We start from the raw sequence: 27,250 nt of genomic DNA, 5'->3' as shown, positions 1-27,250 counted from the left end.
TTGTATTTAGCCAATGAGTTTATAAAAATTTTCTATATAACTGAGATTTATCCTAGACTCAATTCCTTAAAGAGTCAATAAGTTTTAAGTTTTCAAGGGAATCTAAAATGTGCTTTCATATATTTTTTTGAAATGCAAAGAGAATTATCTGCAAAGAGAATATTTTTTATATATATATATATATATATATATTTTTTTTTTTTTTTTTTTTTTTTTTTTTTGAGACAGAGTATCACTGTCACCCAGGCTGGAGTGCAATAGCACGATCACGGCTCACTGCAGCCTGACCTCCCTGTGATCAGGTGCTCCTCCCATCTCAAGACTCCTAAGTAGCTAGGTGTGCACCACCATGCCTGGCTAATTTTTGTAGTTTTTTGTAGAGATGGGGTTTTGCTGTGTTGCCCAGGCTGGTCTCAAACTCCTGGACTCAGGCGATCTGCCTGCCTTGGCCTCCCAAAGTGCTGGGATTACAGGCATAAGCCACCGTGCCCAGTCCATATCTTCTTGGTAACTTTAGGACGTCATTATGAAAATTAAGTCCTAAATTCTGATAAATTGTAATAAAATGCTCAGGAGAACCAACAAATAGACTTAGTCAATCATGTTGGAAAACTTAAGAGTAATGCAGTAATCTTAAAATGAAATTCTTTTGTTTCCTTTTGCTACAGGAGACTACCACTTTTCATTATCATTGATACTGAGATAACTTACAGTTTTAGCCAATGGCAGCCAATGAAGTGGGCCTTGAACCCGTGGTTCCTGAATACCACACCAAGAACCTCTCTGTTGTCTTCTGATTCTGACTATAAAACTATATTTAATCTTTTAACTGTCCTTAATTAAGAGAATGCAACACTTCCATTAACTCATTATTCCTCTCCCCGTATACCTGGACTTCCAGTTTATCCCATGTGCTTGCGAGAACTTTCACATTCTTTATCATCTTTATGCCTAACCTAATACTGCCCTCACAAGCTACAGGGAAGATGGCTCTTCTAGCTGGTATTTCTTAAAACCTTGTTTAAAACAGATGGGGTGGCTCTATCTTAACTTCTCCAACTGTGATCCTTTTGCACTTTTGACAGTTCTAGGTTGCCTTGCTTCATATTCATTTTCCCGCTTCCACAAGAATGGGGTTCAAATGTTTAAAAAAAAAAAAAAAAAAAAGCTGGGGGGAGGGGGATGATAAGAACAAGGAGCATAATGACTTCCCTGATGTGACTGGCTATTGTCAGGCCTGCTGACAGAAAACCCCCAGCAGATCTGTCTAGCTTATAGCTACCGGTTAGACATAGGCACACCTCATTTTATAGTGCTTTGTGCTTCACTGCATGCTACAATTATAAATTTTTTTTTTAAAACAAACTGAAGGTTTGTGGCAATTCTGCATCGAGCAAGTTTATTGGCATAATTTTTCCAACAGCATGAGCTCACTTTTTGTCTCTCCGTCAGATGATTGTTAGCATATTTTAGCAATATATTATTTTTAAATTAAGATACAGAAATGTACTTTTCTTTTTTTAGACATAGTGCTACTGCATGCACACTTAGGAGACTACAGTGTAATGTAAACATAATTTTTATATGCCCTGGGAAACCAAAAAAATTTGTAACTTGCTTTATTGCTGTGGTCTGGAATGGAAGTGGCAGTATCTTTGAGGTAAGCCTGTATATCTACCTTGTGGATATAAAATTCTAAATATCCCTTTATTTCGGCCCTCAACCAGAGGTTCAAGTAAGGGGAGATTGCCCCAGTGCTGCCACAGAAGGAATATCCAGGCTCCAACACTCATTCACTAGGCCTGAATGACACAGCATGCTAAGTTGCAGAATACTTAGTTATATGGTAGTATAGAAGCTGTTTCTAGTATAGAAGCTGTTTCCAGGTGCTAATGTGGCAGAAGTATAAAAATACAGTGCATTTATCACTCTGAGATTCCCCAAATTATCAATACTCCCTTGGGAATATTTTTGAATGTTTATAATATATAAAAAGCAAGGGTACCTTCAGGCCACTATATGTTAGTTTCTTTTCTTTTTCTTTTTTTGAGATAGAGTCTCGCTCTTGTCACCCAGACTGGAGTGCAATGGCGTGATCTGTTACCTCACTGCAACCTCTGTCTCCTGGGTTCAAGCAGCTCTCCTACCTCAGCCTCCCGAGTAGCTGGGATTACAGGTGTCCACCAACACCTTGGCTAATTTTTCTATTTTTAGTAGAGACGGGGTTTCACCATGTTGGCCAGGCTGATGTCAAACTCCTGACCTCAGGTGATCCGCCTGCCTCGGCCTCCCAAAGTGCTGGGATGACAGGTGTGAGCCACCATGCCCGGCCTATATATTACTTTTAAACTAAGTTACAGACCCTAACAATTCCATTTGTATTTGAACAGTGGAGAAATTGTCTAACTAAGACTTACTGACTCATTTTATTGCATGTTAGGACTTACCTGACTTCTTCCTCTTCTTGAGAGTCATCTTCATCTTGTTCTACCTCATACTCTTCCTCCTCACTTTGACCTTCTTCTTCATCACCATCAACTTCATCGTCCTCACCTCCCATACTGTCTTCCACATCTTCATCACTTTCCAAGGATGGTCTCTGTCTAGAGGAGAGTCTTCTAGAACGTTGCTTTGGTCGACATTCTGGACAAAACCAGTCTCCTTCAGGCACAGTCTGAATAAATCACATAAATGATCATTAATCATCTGTTGCTCAAAATCTTAATGTTTCATTTCTAATCTGATAAGAAGAAAAAAATACCTTGAGCTTTGGTCGAACACAGTAGGTATGATGACCCCTATCACAGCCATCACAAAGAACCATGTTTTCAGCATCGCCTTTCTTTCGACATATCTTGCAACGTGCATTCAGTATAGATTTAGACCATATCACACTACGATCCAAGGTGGATAAGTGAAGAAAAACTTGGGATAGACTAGCAGAAGAAAGAAGAGACTCTCTCCAACGGTCCAGAACTGTTTTATAAGAACGCCCACTGTCACTGGCATCTTAAATGAAAAGGGAAAGTGATTACAATTTCTAGGCAAACCTAGTAATCTTCCTAGAAATAGTTTGTTGGTAGTTTAAATATAGGTTAGATTTTACATTTCTTTTCTTCTGATACTTAACAAAAAGACCATGCAGATATTAAAAACAAAAATCTCATGGAAAATATTTGCTGAGCCGCATCTCGTTTATGACATAAGGAATTACTTAAATTCATAAATCAAATGCTAAGGGATTTTAATAGCTAAAGAGAAAAATAATTCAGACAATGTGTTCTCAATCTAGTCTTTGTATCAAATCTTGATCTAATTTTAAAAACTGGTTACATATGATTCCAAGTCTAAGTTACTATTCATTTGAATGAAGTATGTTACTTCCTCATCTCATATAAAAGATGGACCCTTCTCCAACTTAAATATCTTCTAAGAAAGTAGTTTTAAAATTGTGGTAAGTAAAAACAATGTTAATACTACCAAAAAGGATTTTTCAGCACTAATGTTTATACAGAAACATTTGAAACCTTCTGTCACTTAACATCACCATTCTTTATCTTCTGGGCTAAAAAATTTAATCATCTGATTAAATGCTATCAATCAATAGTCATTTTATACTGGTGTGTGATTTCCACTTCAATCTTTAATATTGTTACCACCGTAATTTTCCTAAAACATTAATTCTGCAAGGTATATAAGACTCCAGACATAATCTGGTTCTATAATACCATTATTTCCTACTATTATCCTCAAATAAAACCTTGGGTAGTAGTATAACGGTTAAGAAAATGCAGGCTTTGGAGTCAGTCTGCTCTGAGGTGAGTACTGGCTCCCCCATATGAACTTGGGCAAGTTAACCCATCTGTCTCTCAGCTTCCTCAGCTGTAATACATGGAGCTATCTGCCTCTAAGGGTTGCTGGAAACATTAAATGAGATAATACGCATAAGGCATATGAAGTGTCTGTCAGAGTAAATGCTAAAATTACTATCGTTATTTGTGCACTGTATAGCTCCCCCTATGTGCAGCACTTTAGAAGATATGAAACTAGTCTATTCTATGGTCCCTATCTTCAAGGAATGTTTAGTACAGCCGGAAAAGTGAAGAAATACACAATGAGTTAAAACCATAAAGCAGAGACCTGTCAAGTACCAGTGGACCTTGAGCTCCTGTTTGCCTATCGGGCAGGGTGAGATGGACAGGACATGAAACCTAGGGCCCATAAAGGTGGTTAGTCCCTCTCTAAAAAGCTAGGACCCCAGAAGGCTACCCCTTCAAGTGTCAGGGTGGAAACAAGTGCTACATGAAAAAATGGAGAGCAAGAAAATTGATTCACCTGGACTTCGGTGTTGGGTAGAAAGGGAAAATAATCTCCCAAGGATCAAGCAAAGCCTTGAACAGGTTTAAAACCCAAAAAACATAGGCTAAGATTTTAAAGTAGTCTAGGATTGCTAGTGACTTCAAGTGAATGGCAGAAACAAGTACAAATATTTGCAAATTCTCTCTGAAGAGATTTTCACAGATCAAATCTGAGGAATGAGAGTTAATCAAAACCACAAGGCACATGTGGAAACAAAACATGAAGTGAAAGCCAGCAGAATCAAACTCATAAAGACTTCAGATACTAGAATTAGAAACGGAATATAAAATAACTGTAGTATGTTTTAAGAAGTTTAAAATATGAATAACCAGGCAGTTTGAAAAAGATCCAGTTAGAACTTTTGAAAATGATTGAGATTAAAAACAGAGGCAAAAACACAATGGATGGGTCAAATGGCTCTTCAAAGCTGAGATGTTAATGAAGTTGGGAAAATACAAAGATATTACTTAGAATGCAGCATCAATAATATTTTTCCATCTTTATCTATGTTGTTTTGTTTTAGGTGTGTGTTTTGTAGACAGTAAATAAACCAGCTAGATTTTATGTTAATACAGTCTTCTATTTTCTTCACTCTCCCTGTCAACTATCCAAAACTGTTTTTTAATTGGAGCCAGATGTGGTAGCTCACACCTGTAATTCCAGCACTTGGAGAGGCTGAGGGGAATGGATCACATGAGGCCAGGAGTTTGAGACCAGCCCGGCCAACACGGTGAGACCCCATCTCTACTAAAAATACAAAAACTAGCCAGGCATGGTTGCAGGTGCTTGTAGTCCCAGCTACTTTGGAGGCCGAGGCAGGAGAATCACTTGAACCCAGGAGGCAGAGACTGCAGATTGTGCCACTGCACTCCAGCTTGGGTGACAAGAGCAAGACTCTGTCTCAAAATATATATATATATAATAATTGGAGAGTACAGTCCACTTAAATGCATTTGATTTATTTCTCCCCTGTCATTGTGAGCGATTTACTCATCTTGGTTTTTAAAATATAAGCCTTTATGAAAAGTTCTGGCCTGAGCAGGGCCTCTAAGGAATGAGGTAGCAAGAATAGCTAGTTCAAAGATCATCTTTCTGGGTAAATCAGAGAATATTCTCATTGGTAATGGCAAGGAATTAGGTTGCAGAGGTCAATGTGAAGAAATGGGAAAAAAGACAAATTATGAAGAACTTTTAGAATCTTGGAAATTAGTTTGAATGATTTTTTAATGCAAAGGTTGGTGAAATGCTATGGGATTTGATTAACGAGGTGGTTTAAGAAAATTAAACCAGCAGTAGCTGAAGGCCCAATTCTTATTCTAGTCCATAATGAATGTGCCTATTTTTCTATTTTTGCATAGTACTGATATAAGGATAGAAAACAGTATATATAATTGATTCCATTTTTCTGTTGTTTCCTTATCTTAAACCTTGCTTTCCCCCCAGATTACACAACCGTAAGGGGCAGAAAATGTCTTGTTTATCTTTTATCTTCCATTATGCTAGCACAGATAAATTCCTCAATAAATTATTAAAAGGATCTTACTAATATAAAATACTGGCAGTCACATAATCAAATATTATAGTGGGAGACTTCATACTGTTCAATGGCCACTATACAGTAATCCATGTGACCAGGACAGCCTTCTCTAGGGGACAAAACATAAAAACTCTTGTCCTATGTCTCTCCAAGCTAGTAAAAGACAAAAAGTGCTGTGAATAAGTACTTTATGTGAAACAGGTAAACATAAGTTCCATAGCCATTCATTCTTTTCACTAATAGCTAAGTATATGAAGATTCACCAGTGTCAGCTTTCTATATGCCAATTTAGAAGAGTGATTAGCTGAGGTGTGAAATATAGAAAGGGAAATGCTAGGAAGATATTATTTTAAGCTTACCCCCAAGTCCATTCCCTTCCAAAAAAATAAAATCCAAGGTTTTCCTTCAAAAGCTAAATATGCAAATCAGTATTCAGCCATAGAGAAAGTAAAATCATAATTCTTTAAAAAGACAAAACATAAATTTCTTTAAAAAGTTAAAAATTTACCATCTCTCACACTAGATTGATCTTCCTCTCTCTTTTTCTTGTCCTTTTTTTTTCTATCTCCCTTTTGATCCTTATTAATTTCTGTGTTACCTAATTTCAAATTGATATAGTTAGTTGAGGATTTTTTTTTTCATAGCTTAAGGGTTTAACCATAAGTATGACTTTAAAAATAACGGAATTATCAATCTTAAAAAACATCCTTATGGATCTTACCTAAAACAATTAAAACATGATTTTATCTTCCCCAAATGAAAAAAAGTCTACTTTTATCAGTATGATTAATCTCTAGAATAAAAGGGACATATTAGAGAGGTAGAACATAAGTAAAATTTTTATTTCTTACATGCTTCCTCAAGAAACTGAAATGATTTCTGAAGCTAAATTGGGAAAATGCCTACTATGATTAATTTGCTATCCTGAAATATTATCAGGTGAATGGAGAATTTCGATATATATTCCATCTCAAATATTCATTAAGTAAAACCTGCTTTTCTCTCCCCAATTAATGATATTCTTGATTACTTTATTTCAGATAGCCTATCTCCATCTCCTGCTGTCCTGTGCAAAACAGACCTTTCAAAGGCTTAAGTTATTCTAATAACTTTTTATGGAGCAGCAACAGTAGACACTCATATTATAAATGACCAACATTTGACTTCAACCAATATTTAACTTTGACACTACCAAAGTAACAAACTTTTCTTATTTCACTTATTTTTAAGATCTTGAATTATAATTTTCTTTTGGGATGAAATTAATGTTTGAAAACCACTGTATACAAACCAGCATAAGGAACAGTGTCTCTCATACAACCTACTAGACAAATTGTAACAACTCTCAATGTTAACCCTTTTCTTTGTCTAAATATTTAATAAGTTGTGCAGATGAAAATACAGACATACTAAACAATTAATTTGATTTCCCCCCCTTCAACTTATAAAAAACTTTAATGAAAATTTCAGAAGTGAGAAAATAAGCAATATTGTGTCTTATCCTTTTACTCTTTTGGAATCACAGTGTTAGTAGTAACAGTATCTTACATTTATAAAACCTGCATGATTTACAAATAATTTTAAATTAAAATTTTAATTTAGGTAAGTGTGTATTAATATGTGGTTGTAATAAATACGGAGTGATCCCTTGTACACATAACTGGATTTACACAAAGAAAATCCTAAGAAATACTGAAGACTGAGAAATAAAAGTGACATAGCAAATACCAACTCTGCTATCTTTGGGAGCTGTGATTATACATATTTTATTTCTTACAATTGCTACTTTCAATGTGGCCAGTGGGTTATTAAGCTTATGGTAGGATTATCAATTTACAAAAGTGTGAATAGACTTAATGAGATACTGGCCACAACTCTTCAATTTAAAAAGTTTACAAATATATTCACCTTTCAAAACTGCTCTGATTGCACTATGAAAACTTTGTTCTAATAATGAGATATCAAAAAATTATTTTTATTTTTTATTTTTTTGAGAGAGTTTCTCTCTTGTTGCCCAGGCTGGAGTGCAATGGTGCAGTCTCAGCTCACTGCAACCTCTGCCTCCCAGGTTCAAGCGATTCTCCTGCCTCAGCCTCCCAAGTAGCTGGGATTACAGGCATGCACCACCACACCCACCTAATTTTGTATTTTTAGTAGAGACGGGGTTTCACCATGTTGGTTAGGCTGGTCTCCAACTCCTGACCTCAGGTGATCCACCCACCTTGGCCTCCCAAAGTGCTGGGATTACAGGCGTGAGCCACCACCCCCAGCTAAAACAATTATTTAAGGATTTTAGTCAATTCAAGTAGTTCTTTCAATAGGAGACCAAAAAGATATGGTTTAAGAAAGTTATTTCTTCCATGATCCCATTACAAGAATATAAATATCTCAACATGATGAGTTATAAATTAAACATGTCAAAAAGACAACAGGGAATTAGAGACAGTTATGATATAAACATTGACTTAGAATTCTGAAACAGATATTTTCCCAAAAACATAATGGTTAGGTTCCTAGATTAGTCCCTAAAAACCCACTAATTTCATAATTCGTCAAAAAGTGATACAGATAGTATTATTCCTCACTATAAATTATAGAGCATTTCCTCACCCGTTTTCCTTTTAACACTTGGTATTTCTGATTTAGCACTTGGTATTTCTGATATAGCATGTGGGTCAGTGACTCATATCATCAACCTATGCCCCAAATGGTAAACTTTTAAGTCACTTATTTGGGGTTCTCTTTCAAATAACAGAAAAAAAAGTTACACATAATCTTTGATTATTCAAGGTCTGACTAGTTATAGGTTTTGGTGATCTTTTTTTTCTTTTAAAGAGACAGGGTCTTACTCTGTCACCTAGGCCACAGTGCAATGGTGTGGTCATAGCTCATTGTAACCTCAAATTCCTGGGCTCATGTGATCCTCCCACCCCAGCCTCCGGGACTACAGTTGCACGCCATGATGCCTAGCTAATTTTTTTTTTTTTTTTTAATTTTGTAGAGATGGGGTTCTTGCTATATGTTGCCCAGGCCGGTCTCAAACTCTTGGACTCAAGCGATTCCACCACAGCCTCCCAAAGTGTTGGGATTACGGGCATGAGCCACTGTGCCTAGCTGATAATCTTTCTTTTGATGAAACTCTCCACAAAAGACCGTATTATTCTAAAAATAAATCTCACCTAAAACAACTCATTTAAAAATGAAAACATCTCAAGTTTTCAAGATTATCAATTTCATTATGTCAGCCAATAAAGTTCTATTAGTTAAAGGCCAACTCAAAATTACTTATAACACAACTAATATTTTGAAATAAAAACAGATACTTACCAAGTGGAGCTTTCAGAAAACGCCGCTCAATGCCCTGCTCTATTTGAAAGAGTGCCATTGCCAGATAATGAACCACACTGCTCACTGATTGTGGTGTACTTGCATTTGTTGATACAGTACTTGCAGTTTCTGTTTTTATCCCCAAAAGTCTACAATTAAAACAATTAAGAGTTTATGGTACTTAAAAACACTATTAGGTAAAACGTGAGTCCATTCATTGGTTCAAATGCTTATTTATACCTTTGTAAAAAATCATTTCCTCAAATCTCAAGGAGTTGCAGTAAACTAGTAGGGAAGGGAGATTCATTTAGAAGGACTAAAGGTAAATATTTGAAGGAGAGAGAGTGGAAGAGGGAGGGCTTATGGGAAAGGTTTTAGAGAGGTGACATTGTGATGGGCCTTAAAGCCTAAGTATTTCAGGCAGCTTATCTCTATTTCTCGTTTCACTTTTTTTTTTGTGTGTGTGTGTGAGACAGAGTCTCACACTGTTGCCCAGGCTGGAGTGCAGTGGTGCAATCTCAACTCACTGCAAGCTCTGCCTCCCGGGTTCACACCATTCTCCTGCCTCAGTCTCCCGAGTAGCTGGGACTACAGGCGCCCGCCACCATGCCCTGCTAATTTTTTGTATTTTTAGTAGAGACAGGGTTTCACTATGTTGGCCAGGCTGGTCTCGAATGGCTGACCTCATGATTCACCCGCCTCAGCCTCCCCAAGTGCTGGGATTACAGGTGTGAGCCACTGCGCCCAGCCTAAAATGATCATTTTAAAGTGCAAACTCATTCACTCAAAGCCTTTGTACATGGTTTTTCTTCCCAGTGTCCTATTTTTCTCAACTTTAGGGCTCAGCTTTGCAGTCACTTCCTCTTGCACTTCCTTTACTATCTCCCATGTTCTACTAAGACAAGTAGCCCGCCCATGTACTTCATCTGCACTGGGTATAACCTTCTATCAGTACCCCGTTCTAGTAAATATAATGCTAGCCTCATGTTTCTCCATTGTTCCCTTCTAGATGACAAACTGCTTAAAGGCATATAATATCCAAAATAATCTTGAAAAAATAAAAGTATCTATAGATATACGGATATAGATTCTGACTAGTAATAATATTTAATACTTATATATACTTATTTAGAGATGAGGTCTCATTGTTGCTTAGGCTGGAGTGCAGTGGCACAATCATTATTAGCTCACTGCAGCTTTGAAGTCCTGGGGTACAACAATGGAATAGATGGGACACAAGTGCATGCTGGCCAGGTGTGGTGGCTCAGGCCTGTAATCCCAGCACTTTGGGAGGCCGAGGCGGGGGATCACGAGGTCAGGAGATCAAGATCATCCTGGCCAATGTGGCGAAACCCTGTATCTACTAAAAATACAAAAATTAGCTGGGCGTGGTAGCATGTGCCTGTAATCCCAGCTACTCAGGAGGCTGAGGCAGGAGAATTGCTTGAACCAGGGAGTAGGAGGTTGCAGTAAGCCAAGATTGTGCTACTTTACTCCAGCCTGGCAACGGAGCAAGACTCCGTCTCAAAAAATAACAACAACAAAAACCAAGTGCATGCCACCATGCCCAGATAATTAAAAAAAAGAGACAGGGTCTCACTATGTTGCCCAGGCTGGTCTCCAACTCCTGGCCTCAAGTGATCCTCCTGCTTCAGCCTCCCAAGTAGCTGAGACTACAGGCCCATGCCATCTTGCCTGGCTCAAATAATATTCAAGTCTACCAGAATTTACTAATTTACTAAGTTTTCCTATAGAAAAGAATAATAATAGTATAATTACTTTCCAAAATTAATAAAATTTTAAGTTCAAAGATTAAAAAAAAACTTTAAGAAATTATCATTATTTGAATGAATTGTTTTTTGGTTGCATTAGTACAAAGTGGAGTAACAGATCCTGAGGTTTAGAAAATGATCATTCCAGTGGTTACAAATATCAAGGTCCTCATGACAAGTTTTTAAAATAAGAAAAAGCAACATGTTTACTTAAAAACCAAAAAAAAAAAAAAAAAACAAACCTTAAAATGGCAAGGAAAAGTAATGGTTACTTTAGAAAAATCTTTTTGTACCTGTCTTTTACTATGACCTTTGTTTGTTCATCAATTTCCATCTCTTCTACGTCTTCATTCACAGTTTTAATTATCCCATTTTCCTTGTTTTCCTCACTTAACAGCTCATACCGTCCACTTTCTAATGCTGATCTCCAGATATGTCGATCTGTAACCTGTGACAAAATTCAAACTTACTAAACATGAAAAATGGAGTATATTGTTTCTGAGAGGTACGAAGTTCAATATACATACAAAATCAATTCATGGATATTTTAGAACTGATTATGAATCAAAAAGGTATCTAAAAATAAGGTTACTAAGTGGCCAAACTGGAATTCATATTCTTCATAGATGAAAACCATAATCCTTATTTTCTGTATAAATAAATCATAAACAGTACTAAGACTGGTCACTTGATAGCAGCAAAAAAGTGACAGATGATGGCAAAGGCATGAACAAAATACATTATCAGCCATGAATTACAGATTTTAAAAAGGTAACAAAGAAACCAACAAACCAGACTCAGCAGAGAAGGCAGGGGCTAGTCAAGGAAGAAGAAAATATCCTTACGCATTTCAACATGTGATGAAAATATCAGAAAAAATATTTTGATGCAGGGGAATAAACTTGGTTTTCATAAAAAATTTATCATTCTCTGGTGTTTATTCAAAACACATATGCCTTGTCTATGCCATATAATTAACAAATATGACCAAAATTCTGGACCAAGTAGATTAGACAAACTAAAAATGGGAACAAGTACAAACCTTGATGGCTCCTAATGTTCCTTGGTAGATTCTATCTTCAATATCTAAAAGAAAATCTCTCAGCCTTAGTTCAAGTTGCTTTTCTGCACACATCTGAGACGGATCATATGCATTGGAAGATCTTCCCCGATTATATGTTGGTTTGCTATCAGGCTGAGGTTTGTCTGAAATTGTAATCAAATACTTTTATTATGATTTTCTTATTAAAAACTACAATTACTCCATGTGGCTGCTATGATCTTGAAATAACGGATATGGAAGTGCTTTGTAAATCCTCAAGTGCCACAAATGAATGAATGAATGAATGAATGAATACCATTTATCTTATAAAGCCCTTGTACAGCTACTCAGGAGGCTGAGGCAGGACTGCTTGAGCCCAGAAGTTTGAATCTGCAGTGAACTATGATTATGCCACTGCAATCCAGCCTGGGCAACAAAGCGAGACCCTGTCTCTAAATAAATAAATAAAGCCCTTGTATCCAGAATATATAAAGAACTCTTACAGCACAATAAAAAGACAACCCAATTTAAAAATGGGCAAAGGATCTGAATAGATATTTACGGAAGATATACAAATGGCCAATGAGCACATGAAAAGATGCTCAACACTGGTGAGGGGTAGTGGCTCACGCCTGTAATCCCAGCACTTTGGGAGACCAAGGCGGGTGGATTACCTGAGGTCAGGAGTTTGAGACCAGCCTGGCCAACACGGTGAAACTCTATCTCTACTAAAAATACAAAAAATTAGCCAGGTGTGGTGGCGGGCGCCTGTTATCCCAGCTACTTGGGAGGCTGAGATAGGAGATGCACTTGAACCCAGGAGGCAGAGATTGCAGTGAGCCCAACAGCCTGGGCAACAAAGGTGAAATTGTCTCAAACAAAAAATAAAAAAAAAACCCAATAACTGTGATCTATAGTTTTTAATCCTGAAAAAAACTGAAGTGGTCATGGTAACATGCCCCTAAATTTAAGCAATTCTTTTTTAAATTTTGATTTAATTTAAAATGTTTTTAGCTCTATTTTCTCCCCCACAGGAAACAAGTAAGCAATTCTTTACCTAAAGAATCTAATTTATTAATATAAAAACTCACATCTAAAAATGCCTTACTGCTTTTTCTTATTTGTCATCAGTGGACGAACCATCAAGCAGGAAATGCTGCTATCCGACCTGCCCTTGCAGCCAAGCTCCAAAGTGACCATTAGTGGAACTTCTCCCTAGACTCTCAGCCAAAACCCTTAATGAGTAACCTCACTCGCCATAATCTGTCCAAAACTGATGGCAGCCTTAGAGTCTATTCTTGGGTTTCGGAGTCTACTGACCAAGGAATAAGGAGATCAGGGAGAATATGTATTTTGTTACACCACAGATGTGTTCCTCATAATTCAAATAGAATCCAGTGGAATTTAGAGAATCTTGTTTCTATAAAGAAATACATTCCCAAACTCTAACTTGCAAACTAAAAGGATAGCCTAAATCAAAGATAAGTTGTTGTAAATGTATTTCTAATAGGTTGCAAAAACGCTTAATCCTGAATGACCAGAGATTAGGGGGAGGAAAAAAAAGTAAAAACAATTTTCATTGAAAATTTACCTGAAAAATGAAATTTCTCTTCAGAAAAGCGGTCTAGCTGTGCACATATTCTGCTTTTCTCTTGTAACAAAGTTTCTTTTAAGGCACTTTCTCTATGTCCTCTAGAATTAAGAGCTTCAATAAGCTGGTCTAGCTGTTCACAAGAACTGTAAAAGCACCACCGATTTGGCTTATGCACTGGTTTTGGCAGCTGCACAGAATAGTCACATGGACCTTGGTCAATGTTGGAGGTAGATTCAGACATCAAAGGCTCTCCAGTTTTAGTGGATACCTGAGGATCTTGAGACTGTACATTATTCTGAAATGATGAAGGTCTAGGCAACAGCATGTCTTCAGTAAGACCAGAATAATCCTCTTCAATAAAGAGTCCAGGAATAGAAGGGAAAATCCAGTATCGTCTATACATGCGGTCGCGACCCAAGGGAAAGATATTGGTACAGGCTATGGCACTTTGGATTTTTTCTAAGAGCTCTTTCTCTTTTCGCTGGTGTTCCTGTTTTAATGCTTCTTCCTCATCAGCAGTAAGAGGCTCTCTTGTTACACAGTTGATCTCTTCTTGCCTTGTAAATTCTTTAAATCCATTTTGTCCTCTTTTCCCTGTAGTTAAAATGTTTCATCATCATCATATTTCAAGTTTCCATTAGAAAAATATGAGATACAAAGTTACCCCAAATTATTAGGTGTTATGGACTAAACTGTGTCCCCTCTCCACAACCCCAAGTTCTTATGTTGAAGCCCTAACCTCCAATGTGACTGTATTTGGAGATAGAACCTTTAAGGAGGTAATTAAGGTCATAAAGGTGGGGCCCTAATCCAACATGATTGGTGTTCTTAGATACCAGAGATCTTGTTATCTGACATGCACAGAGAAAAAGCCATGTAAGGATATAGCAAGAAGGCATTGTCTGCAAGCCAAGGAAAAGCCTCTTCAGATACCAACCCTGCTTGATCTTGGACTTCCAGACTCCAGAACTGTGAGAAAACAAATTTCTGAAATGTCTGTTGTTTAACCCACCCCAGTCTGTGGTATTTCATTATGGCAGCCCAAGCAGACTAATACACTATGTTAGGAAGAAATCAATATACTTAAATCTAAAGGGGCATGCAAAATCTGTCATTTTCATACTGGAGAGTGCAGTAGAGTATGTTAGTTATCCTCCAGTAGTCATCCCAGTCCTTCCTCTAAGGGAGGAATAATAGCAAACTACTTCTGGAGAAGACTAGCTTATAAATATTTGTCTTTGTGGATCTTATGGTCTTCACAGCTATTCAATTCCACTCTTGTGGCCCAAAAGCAATCACAGGCAACATGCAGACAATGAGCATGGCTGTGGTTCAATATAACTATTTATGGATAGTGAAATCTGAATTTCATATAGTTTTCACTTATCACAAATGATCATTCTTCTTTTTTCCAGCCATTTAAATTGTAAAAATCCAGCTGGCACAGTGGCTCATGCCTGTAATCCCAGAACTTTGGGAGGCCGAGGTGGGCGGATTATTTGATGTCAGGAGTTCTTAACCAGCCTGGCCAACATGGTGAAATCCCGTCTCTACTAAAAATACAAAAATTAGCTGGGTGTGGTAGCAAGCACCTGTAATCCCAGCTACTCAGGAGGCTGAGGCATGAGAATCGCTTGAACCCAGGAGGGGGAGGTTGCAGTGGGCCAAGATCGTACTCCAGCCTGGGGGATAGAGTGAGACTGTCTCCAAAAAAAGAGAAAACTCCTTTTTAGCTTATGAGTTATACAAAAACAGGGCAGGGCCAGGCACAGTGGCTCACATCTGTTAATCCCAACACTTTGGGAGGCCGAGGTGGCTGGATCACTTGAGGCCAGGAGTTTGAAACCAGCCTGGCCAACATGGCAAAACCCATCACTACTAAAAATACAAAAATCAGCCAGGTGTGGTGGTGTGCACCTGTAATCCCAGCTACTCGGGAGGCTGAGGCAGGAGAATCGCTTGAACTCAGAAGGCGGAGGTTGCAGTGAGCTGAGATGGCGCCACTGCACATCCTAGCCTGGGTGACAGAATGAGACTCCACCTCAAAAAACAATAACAAAAAAAAATGGGGCTGGCCAGATTTGGCATACAAACTTTTATTTACTAACCACTGGTAAATAAAAGTTTGGGTAACAGAACCACTAGTTTTTAGCTGGGCACTTAGCAACCCAAAAGAAGGACAACATTCCCATAGTAGGCACAACTAAATGAAAAACTTTTGTTCAAAGAGATGGGATCAGAAGCACTGTGTGTACCCTCTGGACTGTGCTTCCCTTTCCTCCTTCCCATTTCCAACTAGCTAGAATGCAGACATGGTGATAAATCATTTTGGAACATGAGAATGGCAGCAAAACCCTAAGGACAGCAGTACCAACAAGATAGAAAGAGCTTGGACCCCTGATAATCTGCCTTGACTTTGACAATATGTTGGAATTAAATTTCTCTGTTGTTTCAGTTGCTGTCAAATTGCTTTGATAGTTGGGAAGTATTTTTTCATTCTATTTCTTTTGCTTGAAAGAGTTTGTGTAAGATTGGAATTATCTGCTTTTTAAAAAATTTTGCAGAATTCACCTATGAAGTTGTCTAGGACTGATGTTTTCTCTGCAGAAAGATTTTAGTACTGATTCAAGTTCTTTAATGGTTTAAGACCATCTACATTAACAAATTTCTTCACAAATCCATTTTGATAATTTGTATTTTCTAGGATTTTACTTTTGCATACATTTCCAAATTCGTCAAAAATTGTGTATATCTCCTTATCTTGAAATTTCTACTCTATCCATAGTTATGTTGCTCCCCTTTCAGTCCTAACTTTATTATGATCGCCCTCTTTATAAAAATCAATTTCAACAAAGGTTTGTCTAGTTTCTTTCTCAGACGAACACACTTTTGGATTTGTTGTTGTTCTTTACTATATTTTTTTTTTTTGAGAAAGGGTCTTGCTCTGTTTCCCAGGCTGGAGTGCAGTGGTGCAATCAGGGCTCACTGCAGCCTTGATCTCCCAGGCTCAAGTGACCCTCCCACCTTAGCCTACTGAGTAGGTGGGACTACAGGTGCATGCCACCATGCCCAGCTTGCTTTCTGGGTACTTTTTGTAGCGATAGGGTTTCACCATGTTGCCAAGGCTGATTTTGAACTCCTGGGCTTAAGCAATCCACCTACCTTGGCCTCTCAAAGTGCTGGGATTACAGGCATGAGCCACTGCACCTGGCCCTACTATATTTTTATTTTCTATTAATTTCTCCTCTAATGTATTATTTCCTTCAGACTTGGGGGGATTATTCTTTTTCCCCCACCATCTTCTTACATAAATGTCTAGCTCAGTTTGTGTTTCTTCTTTTCTCATATGTATTAGAGCTATACATTTTCCCCTAAGTAGAGGGGCTGTATTCAACACGTGTTAATATTCAGTAACAATTAGTTTGATTTGTTTTAAATATTTTTTAGTTTCCATTATGGTTTCTCTTTTGACCCAATATTTAGAAGTATATTTTAAAGCTCTACTCATATTAGGTTCGCTTTAGATGTTGAAATCAATTGCATTGTAATCAGACAATACAGCTTCCATGATACAGGAAATTTTCTATCTACTCAGAGTAACCATTTAGAAAAAAATACAGAAAAAAAAGATCCCATCCAAATTATAGGCACAGAATTAACTTAAGGATTTCTTTTGATAGTCATTAAATAAGGTCATTAAATAAATACACAAGAAATTTGTATTACCAACTTTTAAAAGATGTATTCGCTTTGATCTAGCAATTTATGAAATGATTTTAAGGCAGGAGAGATTACCATTTTCATCAATATGATACAAATTCTAAGCATTATTGATCTTTATATCTCTAGCACATAGGAGGCATCCAATACATGCTGAATGAGTACATTATAGAATACAAATTTCTATTTGGCCCAAATAAAGTAGTAAATGTAAAAATTCAATGAAACTTGCTGACTAACCAAAAGTTGAAGTTATGAGAAACTGTCCTATTAACGACATAGGAATATTGTATCTTCTTTCTAAAGTATAGATGATGTGTAAATAATGACCCAATCATAAATGTACTAATAGGACTTCATAACACATTTTTACAACTCATCACAGCTATGAGGTGGGCATTTAAAAAAACAAACACAGCCTGGAATCACAAACGAAAGCAATCAATATATTTCAGAGGAGCTGAATTAATAAAGTGCTTTATCAGTTAAAAACAAATACACAAGAATGCCCTTAAGAAATTTCAGTATTACCCCTTCTGCCTCTTTTATGTGATCCTGGGTCATCTTCATCTTCAGTGACCATATCTTGATCTAATTCCTTTTGCTCTGTGTCTTTGCTCTCAGTGCTAGTATCAAAATCTTCCCTTTCCTTTTGCTCTGTGTCTTTGCTCTCAGTGCTAGTATCAAAATCTTCCCTTTCTTCCTCCCTTTAGGATAAAAACAAAGATGACATTTACTAATGAATATATAATTCCATTTATGAAATATTTATTGCTTGCTTATTAAGTACCAGGCATTATAGGCTTAGGAAGTAGTGAACAACATGACACAGTTTATGGTCTTGCAGAGAAAACAGATAATTACACAAATCATTTAAAAAATATGTAGTAAGTACTAAACAAGAGAAGTTCAAGGTACTATGAAAACATTTCAAGGAGAATGAAACCGACTCTTAGGGATCAAAAAGGCTGGCTTGAAGAAGTGATATTTTACAATGTGAGACCAGGGATATGGGGAGGAGTGTGTGCTACAGAGGAATAACATACACAAAGGCACAGAGCTCAGGACAAATGGGAGGAGCTTATAATTTTGAGAAAAGTGTAAAGGAGAAAGCAGTAATCCAAGAGGCAGATGAGAGAAAAAGGCAGGGTGAGATTAGGCTGGGCCTTGTAAGGCCTTATCCAAAAAACAACAGGAAAAAAACAGAAGAATTTAGAAAAGGGAAATGATATTAGAAAGTGCTGTAGCCACTGTGTGAAAAATTACCTGGGAAAGAAAGTAGATGAGGGGAGATCAGTAAAGAAGCCAGTAATAATAGTAACAGATCAGCAGTGGTCTAGGTGGCTGGCTAGGCAGTGATGGTGGCTTAGAGTAGGAAGGAGAGAAGATGATAAATAGTGGAGGAGAGAAATTCAGAAATAGTAAACAGGCAGAATGAACACAATATAGTTGTTTAATTCATTACGTTATCCAAATTAAAACTAAAATTATATGAACCTTGAAATAAATTACACCATTATGTTCTAAATCCATCCAAAGTTGGGTTTTGCAAGCTCTAATGTAAAGAGTCAAGGAAAATGTAAATGAGCGGGGCTGAATGAACATTTAAAAAACGTGAAGACGTGAAATCCGTACAGTGTTACTTTTCTTTTTTAAAAAACTGAGCCTACATACCATAACAATCACCATTTTAAAGTGTACAATTTAGTGGTCTTTAGTGTATTCACACGGTTATGCAATCATTACCACTGTCAATTCCAGAACACTTTCATCATACCAAAAGGAAACACCGTATCCATTAGTAGTCATTTCCCATTTCCTCTTTCCTGCTACCCCGGCAACCATACATCTACTCTCTACTGATTTGCTTATTCTGGACATTTCATGTAAATGGAGTCATACAACGTGTGGTCTTTTGTCACTAGTTGCTTGTTTTTTTTTTTTTTGAGACAGAATCTCACTCTGCTGCCTAGGCTGGAGCACAATCTCGGCTCACTGCAACCTCCACCTCCAGGGCTTAAGCAATTCTCCTGCCTCTACAGGTGTGTGCCACCATGCCTGGCTAATTTTTTGTATTTTTAGTAAAGATGGGGTTTCACCATGTTGGCCAGGTTGGTCTCAAACTCCTGACCTCAGGCGATCCAGCCGCCTCAGCCTCCCAGAGTGCTGGGATTACAGGCGTGAGACACCACACTTGGCCATGAGTAGCTTCTTTAGCATATATTTTCAAAGTTCATCCACATTATAGCCTGCATTAGAATTCCATTCCTTTTTATTGTTGAATAATATTCTCCTGTATGGACATACCACAGAAGAGATATACCTTTGTTTATCCATTCATCAATTGATGGACTTTGGGTTGTTATCACTTCTGGCTATTAAGAATAATGCTGCTATGAACATTTGTGTATATATTTTTGGGTGAAGGTATGCTTTTAATTCTCTTAGGTATGTATCTAGGAGTGCAACTGCTGGGTCATACAGTAACAAATGGTTTAATTGTTTGAAGAACTGCCAAACTGTTTTCCAAAGTAATTGCATCATTTACATTCCCAAAAGCAATGTATGAGAGTCCTGACTTCTCAGCTCCTCATCAAAACTTGTTATTGTTTGTCAGTTTGATTACAGTCAGCCTACTGGGTGTGAAGTGGTATCTTACTGTGGTTTTGATGTACATTTCCCAGATGATTAATGATGCTGAGCATCTTCTCATGTACTTATTGCATATCTTCTTTGGAGAAATGTCTATTCAAATCCATTGCTCACTTTTTAATTGGGTTGTTTTTAAAATTTTTTTTTTTCTTTTTATTATTTCTTCTTTATATTTTGACATTTAAAAAATTAACTCCCTATTCTGAATCTTTCAATTTTTTATTGTTGAGTTATAAGAATTCTTTTATATTCTGGATATAAGTCCCTTATTAGATATATGATTTGCAAATATTTTCTTCTATTGCGAGTTTGTGACCTAAGATCTTAAGGCTTATTAATGGGTATTTTTACACATAAGTATTAAAAAGTCAAAGTCAATATACTAATTTTGGAATATTGAGTTTTTCCAGAACTTTCCTTTGCAGATTTCATTAAAAAAGAAAAAAGATGATTTCTGTCAAATTCCTACTTGTTTTCATAGACAATCCTATCTCAAATCTTCTAAAATGCAATAAAATATTTGGGTATCTCTAAATTACTTAAGGTGCTGTCATCCTCTCCCTATATCATCTACCAAAAAACATCCAATCTCAACCCTGTTCCTCTATACGGCACAGAATAACTCTGTGAAATACAGTGTACACCTGTGATATTGGTGGAGGGGAGAGAGAAATATATTATTGGTTAAAAATAGCCTATTGAGTGTTTTTCTGGGAAATTATCATGTACCTATAATAAAAAGACAACTTTTCTAAAAATGTGAAAGCATTTTTAGAGTTTAAGGTGCCTGGTTTTTATTCTTTATGTATGGTAAAGCAGGTGAACAGTGAGATTCAAACCATACCCAATAGATACATCTGCCGTTGAATTTCTTTGCTCATCTTCTTTCAGTTTTTCTTGTTTCTCTTTCATTTTTTGTTCTTGCTCCTTAAGTTTTTCTTCCTTCCTTTTACGAATTCTAAAAGTTAAAATGAAATATGGTAGTCTATCTGATGCACATATACTTTTCACTTTTAGCATCTTGTCTTTAATCAAATCATGGAAAGTACTCCAAACACTATTATAAAACTATAATGTAGTAATCATTCACAAGCTTTTTTCTTTTCTTTTTTTTTTTTGAGACAGAGTTTCACTCTTCTGCCCAGGCTGATCCTGCTTCCCAGGATCAAGTGATTCTCGTGCCTCAACCTCCCAAGTAGCTGGGATTAGAGGCATGTGCCACCATGCCTGGTTAATTTTTGTATTTTTAGTAGAGACGGGGTTTGGCCATGTTGGCCAGGCTAGTCTTGAACCCCTGACCTCAAGTAATCCGCCCTCCCAAAGTGCTGGGATTGCAGGCGTGAGCCACCATGCCTGGCCTCATTCACAAGCTCTTAGTAAAGCCATCAAACATCAGTATAATGAATGCCACATTACAGCACCATGTGAAATATGGTTTTAAATGCAAAGAAATAAACAGCTTTCATTAACACAACTATTACAATGATCTCTTACCTGGCAGCTGCTTCTTCCCTCTCTTTTCGATGTTGTTCTGCTTTTAATTCCCGGAACTCCTGCTTTGCCTGTCGTAATATATCAACATAATCTTCAATAAAATCCCTAGTTGAAACTAGGGTCAGTAGCTTTCCACAGAGAGCATGGAGTATCTTCATTTTTTCTCCTGTCAAAAATTGGTAAATACTTCTGTATTATCAATCACAACAAATGAATTGTGTTTGAACTTTTTAAATTTGTGGCTCAATGTGAAAATGCCTAATAAAGAATACAGAGTAGTCTCTCAAACATGTCAATGACATGTCTTCAGAAAAAAGCAATTATGGGCCAGGCGCAGTGGCTCACACCTGTAATCCCAGCACTTTGGGAGGCTGAGATGGGCAGATCACCTGAGGTCAGGAGGTCGAGACCAGCCTGGCCAACATGGTGAAACCCCGTATCTACTAAAAATACAAAAATAGCTGGATGTGGTGGTATGTGCCTGTAGTCCCAGCTACTTGGGAGGCTGAGGCTGGAGAATCGCTTGAACCCAGAAGGCAGAGATTGCGTTGCGCCAAGATCGCACCACTGCACTCCAGCCTGGGCGACTGAGTGAGACTCTGTCTCAAAAAAAAAAAAAAAAAAAAGGCAACTTTGAATCCAATTTACAGCTATTGATATATGAGGCATTTCAAATGTCTATCTTGTATACTAGTTAAGTAAACATGAGAAATTTTGTAATTACCAATTGTTTTTCAAGTTTTATTTTACTTATTTGAGATGGAGTCTTGCTCTGTCGCCCAGGCTGGAGTACAATGGTACCATCTGGGCTCACAGCAACCTCTGCCTCCTGGGTTCAAGCGATTCTCCTGCCTCTGCCTCCAAGTAGCTGGGACTACAGGCGCACAGCACCACGCCCAGCTAATTTTTGTATTTTTAGTAAAGATGGTGTTTCACCATGTTGGCCAGGCTGGTCTCGAACTCCTGACCTCAGGTGATCTGCCCACCTTGGCCTCCCCAAGGTGCTGGAATTACAGGCATGAGCCACTGTGCCCAGCCCTCAAGTTTTAATTTTTTGGCTGAGTAACTGAAGTTCAAATCAATACTAAATTATAATCACATGAATTAAAAAAAGATAATGGTAAATTACTACTTCTAAAACACTGCACAAAAAAACCACCATAAATTACAAAGACTGCAAATGTTAGGAAGTAAGGTATTCTACTTTATTGTAAGTTCTCTAAAGTATACTAAATTAAACTCTTTACTTGTACATGCAATTTTTTTTAAAAAGGAAGTGAAAAATAGCTTCATCTTAACCTCATATACTGTTTCTCATACCTCAAACACTTATTCAAGTGAATGGCAGGATTTAGCAGCCATTTAGATTTAAACTTCTGATACACTAGTGAATACAAGAGAAAGCTAATTTTCTAGCTAATTCTCACCCTTTTAAACTCAGTAGATGTAGTAGACTAATAATACATTTAAAAATATTACAAAATCCAAATAAAAGACAATCATAAATAAAGTTAATATGAATAATAACAATAGTTTGCTTTCTCTTTTTCTCTTTTAATACTGATTTATTGTAAAATTTCTCATCAGCTCCTTAGTTTTCTGGGCATAAGAGGGTAGAGGAAGTGGGCAGGTTATGCAAATTCCAATTTGCAAAGCTTACCTGGTGTCAAATCATACACTGAGGTGCTTGACAGTTTCTTCACTAGACTGGGATTGCTCAAACGAAGCTCCATACAAGCATCATCTGTAGCATCAAATCCTCCTCGTTTTTGATATCTATACTTTGCATTTGCTGATGTTACATCAGCACCTGAAGCTAAGATGTGCAGTCTGAGGATTTCTGAAAGAGTGCAGCTATCAAGATCCAAACTTTTCAAACTGCAGCCTATAGTTGTTAAAAATGAAATAGTCACTTAGAATATAAACAATAAGTACTCAGCAATGTAAATATGCCTTTATAAAGTTAAAAATAAAAAGCCAAACAAAAAAAAACAAAACCCACACATACCCTGGTGTAACTGTGGCCATGCAGCTGCCAAAGATGCAACTGCAGACAGTGCAGATTTTGTGGGGTCTGCATCTTCATCCAAAGCCTCTGTTAAATCTTTAAGGAAATAAATACTTTATTCTAGTGCAAATCAAAGCTTGAATATTTGGGAATAATGCCCGTTTTAAATGATGAAAGAAACAGCAAACGCCTTAACATTCAGAACCTCAAAAGAACAAACACTAGGTACAAGCAATATTCACATTCTGTTTCATCACCACCTACAGCTATAAATCCTAAACCATGCACTACACACTGACATTTTCGTAACTTAACAGAAAAGACAATTTCCAAATTACCAATGAGACACACATAAACATTCCCCCAAAAGATAAAATGCACTTTAGAATTAAAAACAAATCTCCTCACTCAATATAACCTTAGAAAAGTCTACCTTGAAAATTGGAATCTATTTAAAGATACTCCAATTTTTATGATTTTTTTTTTTTTTTTGATACGTAGTCTTGCTCTGTCACCCAGGCTGGAGTGCAGTGGCACGATCTCGGCTCACTGCAACCTCCACCTCCTGGGTTCAAGCAACTCTCCTGTCTCAGCCTCCCGAGTAGCTGAGACTACAGGCACCTGCCACCACGCCTGACTAATTTTTGAATTTTTAATAGAGACGGGTTTTCATCTTGTTGGTCAGGCTGGTCTCGAACTCCTGACCTCAGGTGATCCACCCACCTCGGCCTCCCAAAGTGCTGGGATTACAGGCGTGAACCACGGTGACCAGCCCTTTTATGGATATTTTAAGATTAAGTCATAACAAAGTATAGGTTGTAGCCATCACAAAATCATCACAGAAAATGAGCTAAAAAAAGTTAAAGATGGCACTACTGTAATTTAACTATTGAAATATCTTCATTAAAATTTCACATTTTTATTTTGGAAAATTTCCCAGACGAAGTGCGGTGGCTCATGCCTGTAATCTCAGCACTTTGGGAGGCTGAGGTGGGCGGATCACGAGGTCAAGAGATTGAGACCATCCTGGCCAACATGGTGAAACCCCGTCTCTACTAAAAATACAAAAATTAGCTGGGTGTGGTGGCGCACACCTGTAGTCCCAGCTACTCGGGAGGCTGAGGCAGGAGAATCACTTGAACCTGGGAGGCGGAGGGTGCAGTGAGCCAAGATTGTGCCACTGCACTCCAGCCTGGTGACAGAGCGAGACTCTGTCTCAAAAAAAAAAAAAAAAAAAAAGAAAACTTCCCAATCCAAAAACCAATAGGGGCCGGGCGTGGTGGCTCATGCCTGTAATCCCAGCACTTTGGGAGGCTGAGGCGGGCGGATCACCTGAGGACAGTAGTTTGAGACCAACCTGGCCAACATGGTGAAACCCCATCTCTTCTAAAATACAAAAATTAACTGGGCGTGGTGGCGCATGTCTGTAATCCCAGCTACTTGGGAGGCTGAGGCATAAGAATCACTTGAACCTGGGAGGCGCAGGTTGCAGTGAGCCGAGATCACACCACTGCACTCCAGCCTGGGCGACAGAGTTAGACTCTGTCACAAAAAAACAAAATAAAACAAAAAAACACAATAGGAAGACTTCCCTGAATTTTCTAAATAAACTGCTTTAGCTTTAAAACAGTGCTTCGCTTACAAATAGAACTAAACAGCAAATCTACTGGTACAAATATATGTAAAGCATTAGTATATCCAATTATTCCTAATTATAATACACAGATTGATCAAAATGTCAAGCTATGAAAAACCCTTCTATTACATCATAGTACAGTGTACACAAATTCAGACTAAGAGTCAGATAATGTATATTCTAGTATTAGCTATGCTAGTGCCTAGTAATGTGCCATTGAGACAAGTCACTTAATCTGGGGTTCATTTTTCTTTTCTTTTTTTTTTTTTTTTTTTAAGATGGAGTCTCACTCTGTCACCCAGGCTGGAGTGCAGTGGCGCAATCTTGGCTCACTGCAACCTCCGCCTCCCAGGTTTAAGCAATTCTCTGCCTCAGCCTCCCAAGTAGCTGGGATTACAGGTGCCCGCCACCACGCCCGGCTAATTTTTTGTATTTTTAGTAGAGACAGGGTTTCATCATCTTGGCCAGGCTGACCTTGTGATCCACCTACCTCGGCCTCCCAAAGTGCTGGGATTACAGGCGTGAGCCTCCATGCTCAGCCTAATTTTTCTTTTTCTTTTTGAGACAGGGTTTGAATCTGTTGCCCAGGCTGGAGTGCAGTGCTGCGATCTCAGCTCACTATAACCTCTGCCTTCCAGGCTCAAGCTATCCTCCCACCTCGGCCTCCCCAGTAGCTGGGACTACAGGCGCATGCCACCATGCCCACCTAGTTTTTGTATTTTTTGTAGAGGCGGGGTTTTGCCACATTGCCCAGGCTGGTCTCACATTCCTGAGCTCAACTGATCCACCTGCCCTGGCTTCCTGAAGTGCTGGGATTACAGGTGTGAGCCACCATGCCTGGCCCATTTTCTTAAAGGAATGACTCTAGATCAGCAGCTTTCAAATTCTTCCAAAAAAAAAAATTCTTGAAAACTCAATATAAAAGAGATAAAAGATGCTCTTGCTAAAGTGAGATATGGAGATGAGAATTCTGCCTTTTCATCTTTCCAGCTCTCCTGCAGTGGCACTGAAGAATTTCTGAACAACTTGTAGGGTGCCTTGGGTTAGAGTTTGAATATCACTAGGCTAATCTTCTGTGGTTCTTTAGCCTTCTACTATATGACTCCCCTACCAAAGTTCAAAGCCTGACAAAATTAACCTTAGAGAACAGTCCCTTACTAAAGGAAAAAGGCAGCTCTGGGATCGTATCTGATTACAATCATTGACAATTTCATGGCATTTAAAGCATACATAGGGCCACACAGGAGAAGCTATCTATAAAATTTGCATATATGCCAAAAGTCATTCCTACCAGACCTAATCTAGCCCAAATGACAGAAATCATATTCTTCTGTCGCGGAAAAATACTAGACCTAAAATTTCCTCAATGTTCATTTTACGTACAAAGCCAAACAAATTTAATTAATGAGCACTCCAAAATTAACAACAGTCCTAGATACAAAGTTGTAAAAGTGTGTTGGCTCTCATCCTGCAGCAATCACCACATTCAACCTATACCAGCTATAGAAAGTTATAATTTCCTAAGACAAAGGCTACAAAAAGGCCTTTAGGAAATGAAAAACCAATGAAATGTATTTTTAATTGTGTTAAATATGCTAAAATATATTCTTTAACGCTTTATCATATGTCATTCTTAAGAAACTGTAAATATCATTCTAGGATTTGCTTAGTGATAGTCACTTGGGTACATCACAACCAAGAGAATATAGCTGAATTATATCCAGTATTTTATGACTACCTGCAACAGATATATTTATTGTCATGATAATCTAGAATTAGGTGCATACAATTCTAACACTAGACAATGATCCAACAAATACACAAAACTGTTCTATATAAAGAGGATGGTCTTGTTCCCATACTTTAAAGGGCTTTTTAGTTCATGATATAAGACTAAAGAGAGGAACTGATGTATTAAATGTAAGATTTTTTAAATTGGTAGTCAAAATCTCTCAGGTTTGTTACAAAAACAGGGAGACCAAGGGCCAAAGAAATTAGATGTTCTCAAAGACAAATAATTTTACAGGCAATGCCAGAGAAACAAATATTCAAAATTTCAACTTCTTTACCATATTATGAAACAACATAGCACAATTGTAATGAGATCTA

The 27,250-nt window shown here is 37.6% G+C and overlaps 1 protein-coding gene across 11 annotated transcripts in view; it reads right to left on the bottom strand.

Moving 5' to 3' along the window:
* The window catches only part of BAZ1A (bromodomain adjacent to zinc finger domain 1A), a 120,160-nt gene that overhangs the window by 9,958 nt on the left and 82,952 nt on the right, over window positions 1-27,250 (bottom strand). For 4 of the 11 annotated variants that reach the window (XM_063645911.1, XM_055291537.2, XM_063645906.1 and 1 more), the window contains 12 exons: window positions 23,506-23,601; window positions 23,158-23,382; window positions 21,498-21,663; window positions 20,848-20,961; window positions 17,883-18,058; window positions 13,629-14,225; window positions 12,038-12,201; window positions 11,289-11,443; window positions 9,224-9,372; window positions 6,405-6,494; window positions 2,762-3,009; window positions 2,448-2,674 (listed from right to left, as the gene is read on the bottom strand). In XM_063645911.1, the coding sequence (XP_063501981.1) occupies window positions 2,448-2,674; window positions 2,762-3,009; window positions 6,405-6,494; window positions 9,224-9,372; window positions 11,289-11,443; window positions 12,038-12,201; window positions 13,629-14,225; window positions 17,883-18,058; window positions 20,848-20,961; window positions 21,498-21,663; window positions 23,158-23,382; window positions 23,506-23,601 (2,407 nt within the window). Of the gene's footprint in view, window positions 1-2,447; window positions 2,675-2,761; window positions 3,010-6,404; window positions 6,495-9,223; window positions 9,373-11,288; window positions 11,444-12,037; window positions 12,202-13,628; window positions 14,226-17,882; window positions 18,059-20,842; window positions 20,962-21,497; window positions 21,664-23,157; window positions 23,383-23,505; window positions 23,602-27,250 lie in introns of all 11 variants that reach the window. The other 7 variants (XM_063645904.1, XM_063645909.1, XM_063645905.1 and 4 more) reach the window with 5 other exon arrangements.

The sequence above is a fragment of the Symphalangus syndactylus genome, chromosome 9 (genome assembly GCF_028878055.3).
Source record: "Symphalangus syndactylus isolate Jambi chromosome 9, NHGRI_mSymSyn1-v2.1_pri, whole genome shotgun sequence".
Lineage (NCBI taxonomy): Eukaryota > Metazoa > Chordata > Mammalia > Primates > Hylobatidae > Symphalangus > Symphalangus syndactylus.
Note: the sequence above shows the minus strand (reverse complement) of the source record. Positions and strands in the feature narration are given on the sequence as shown.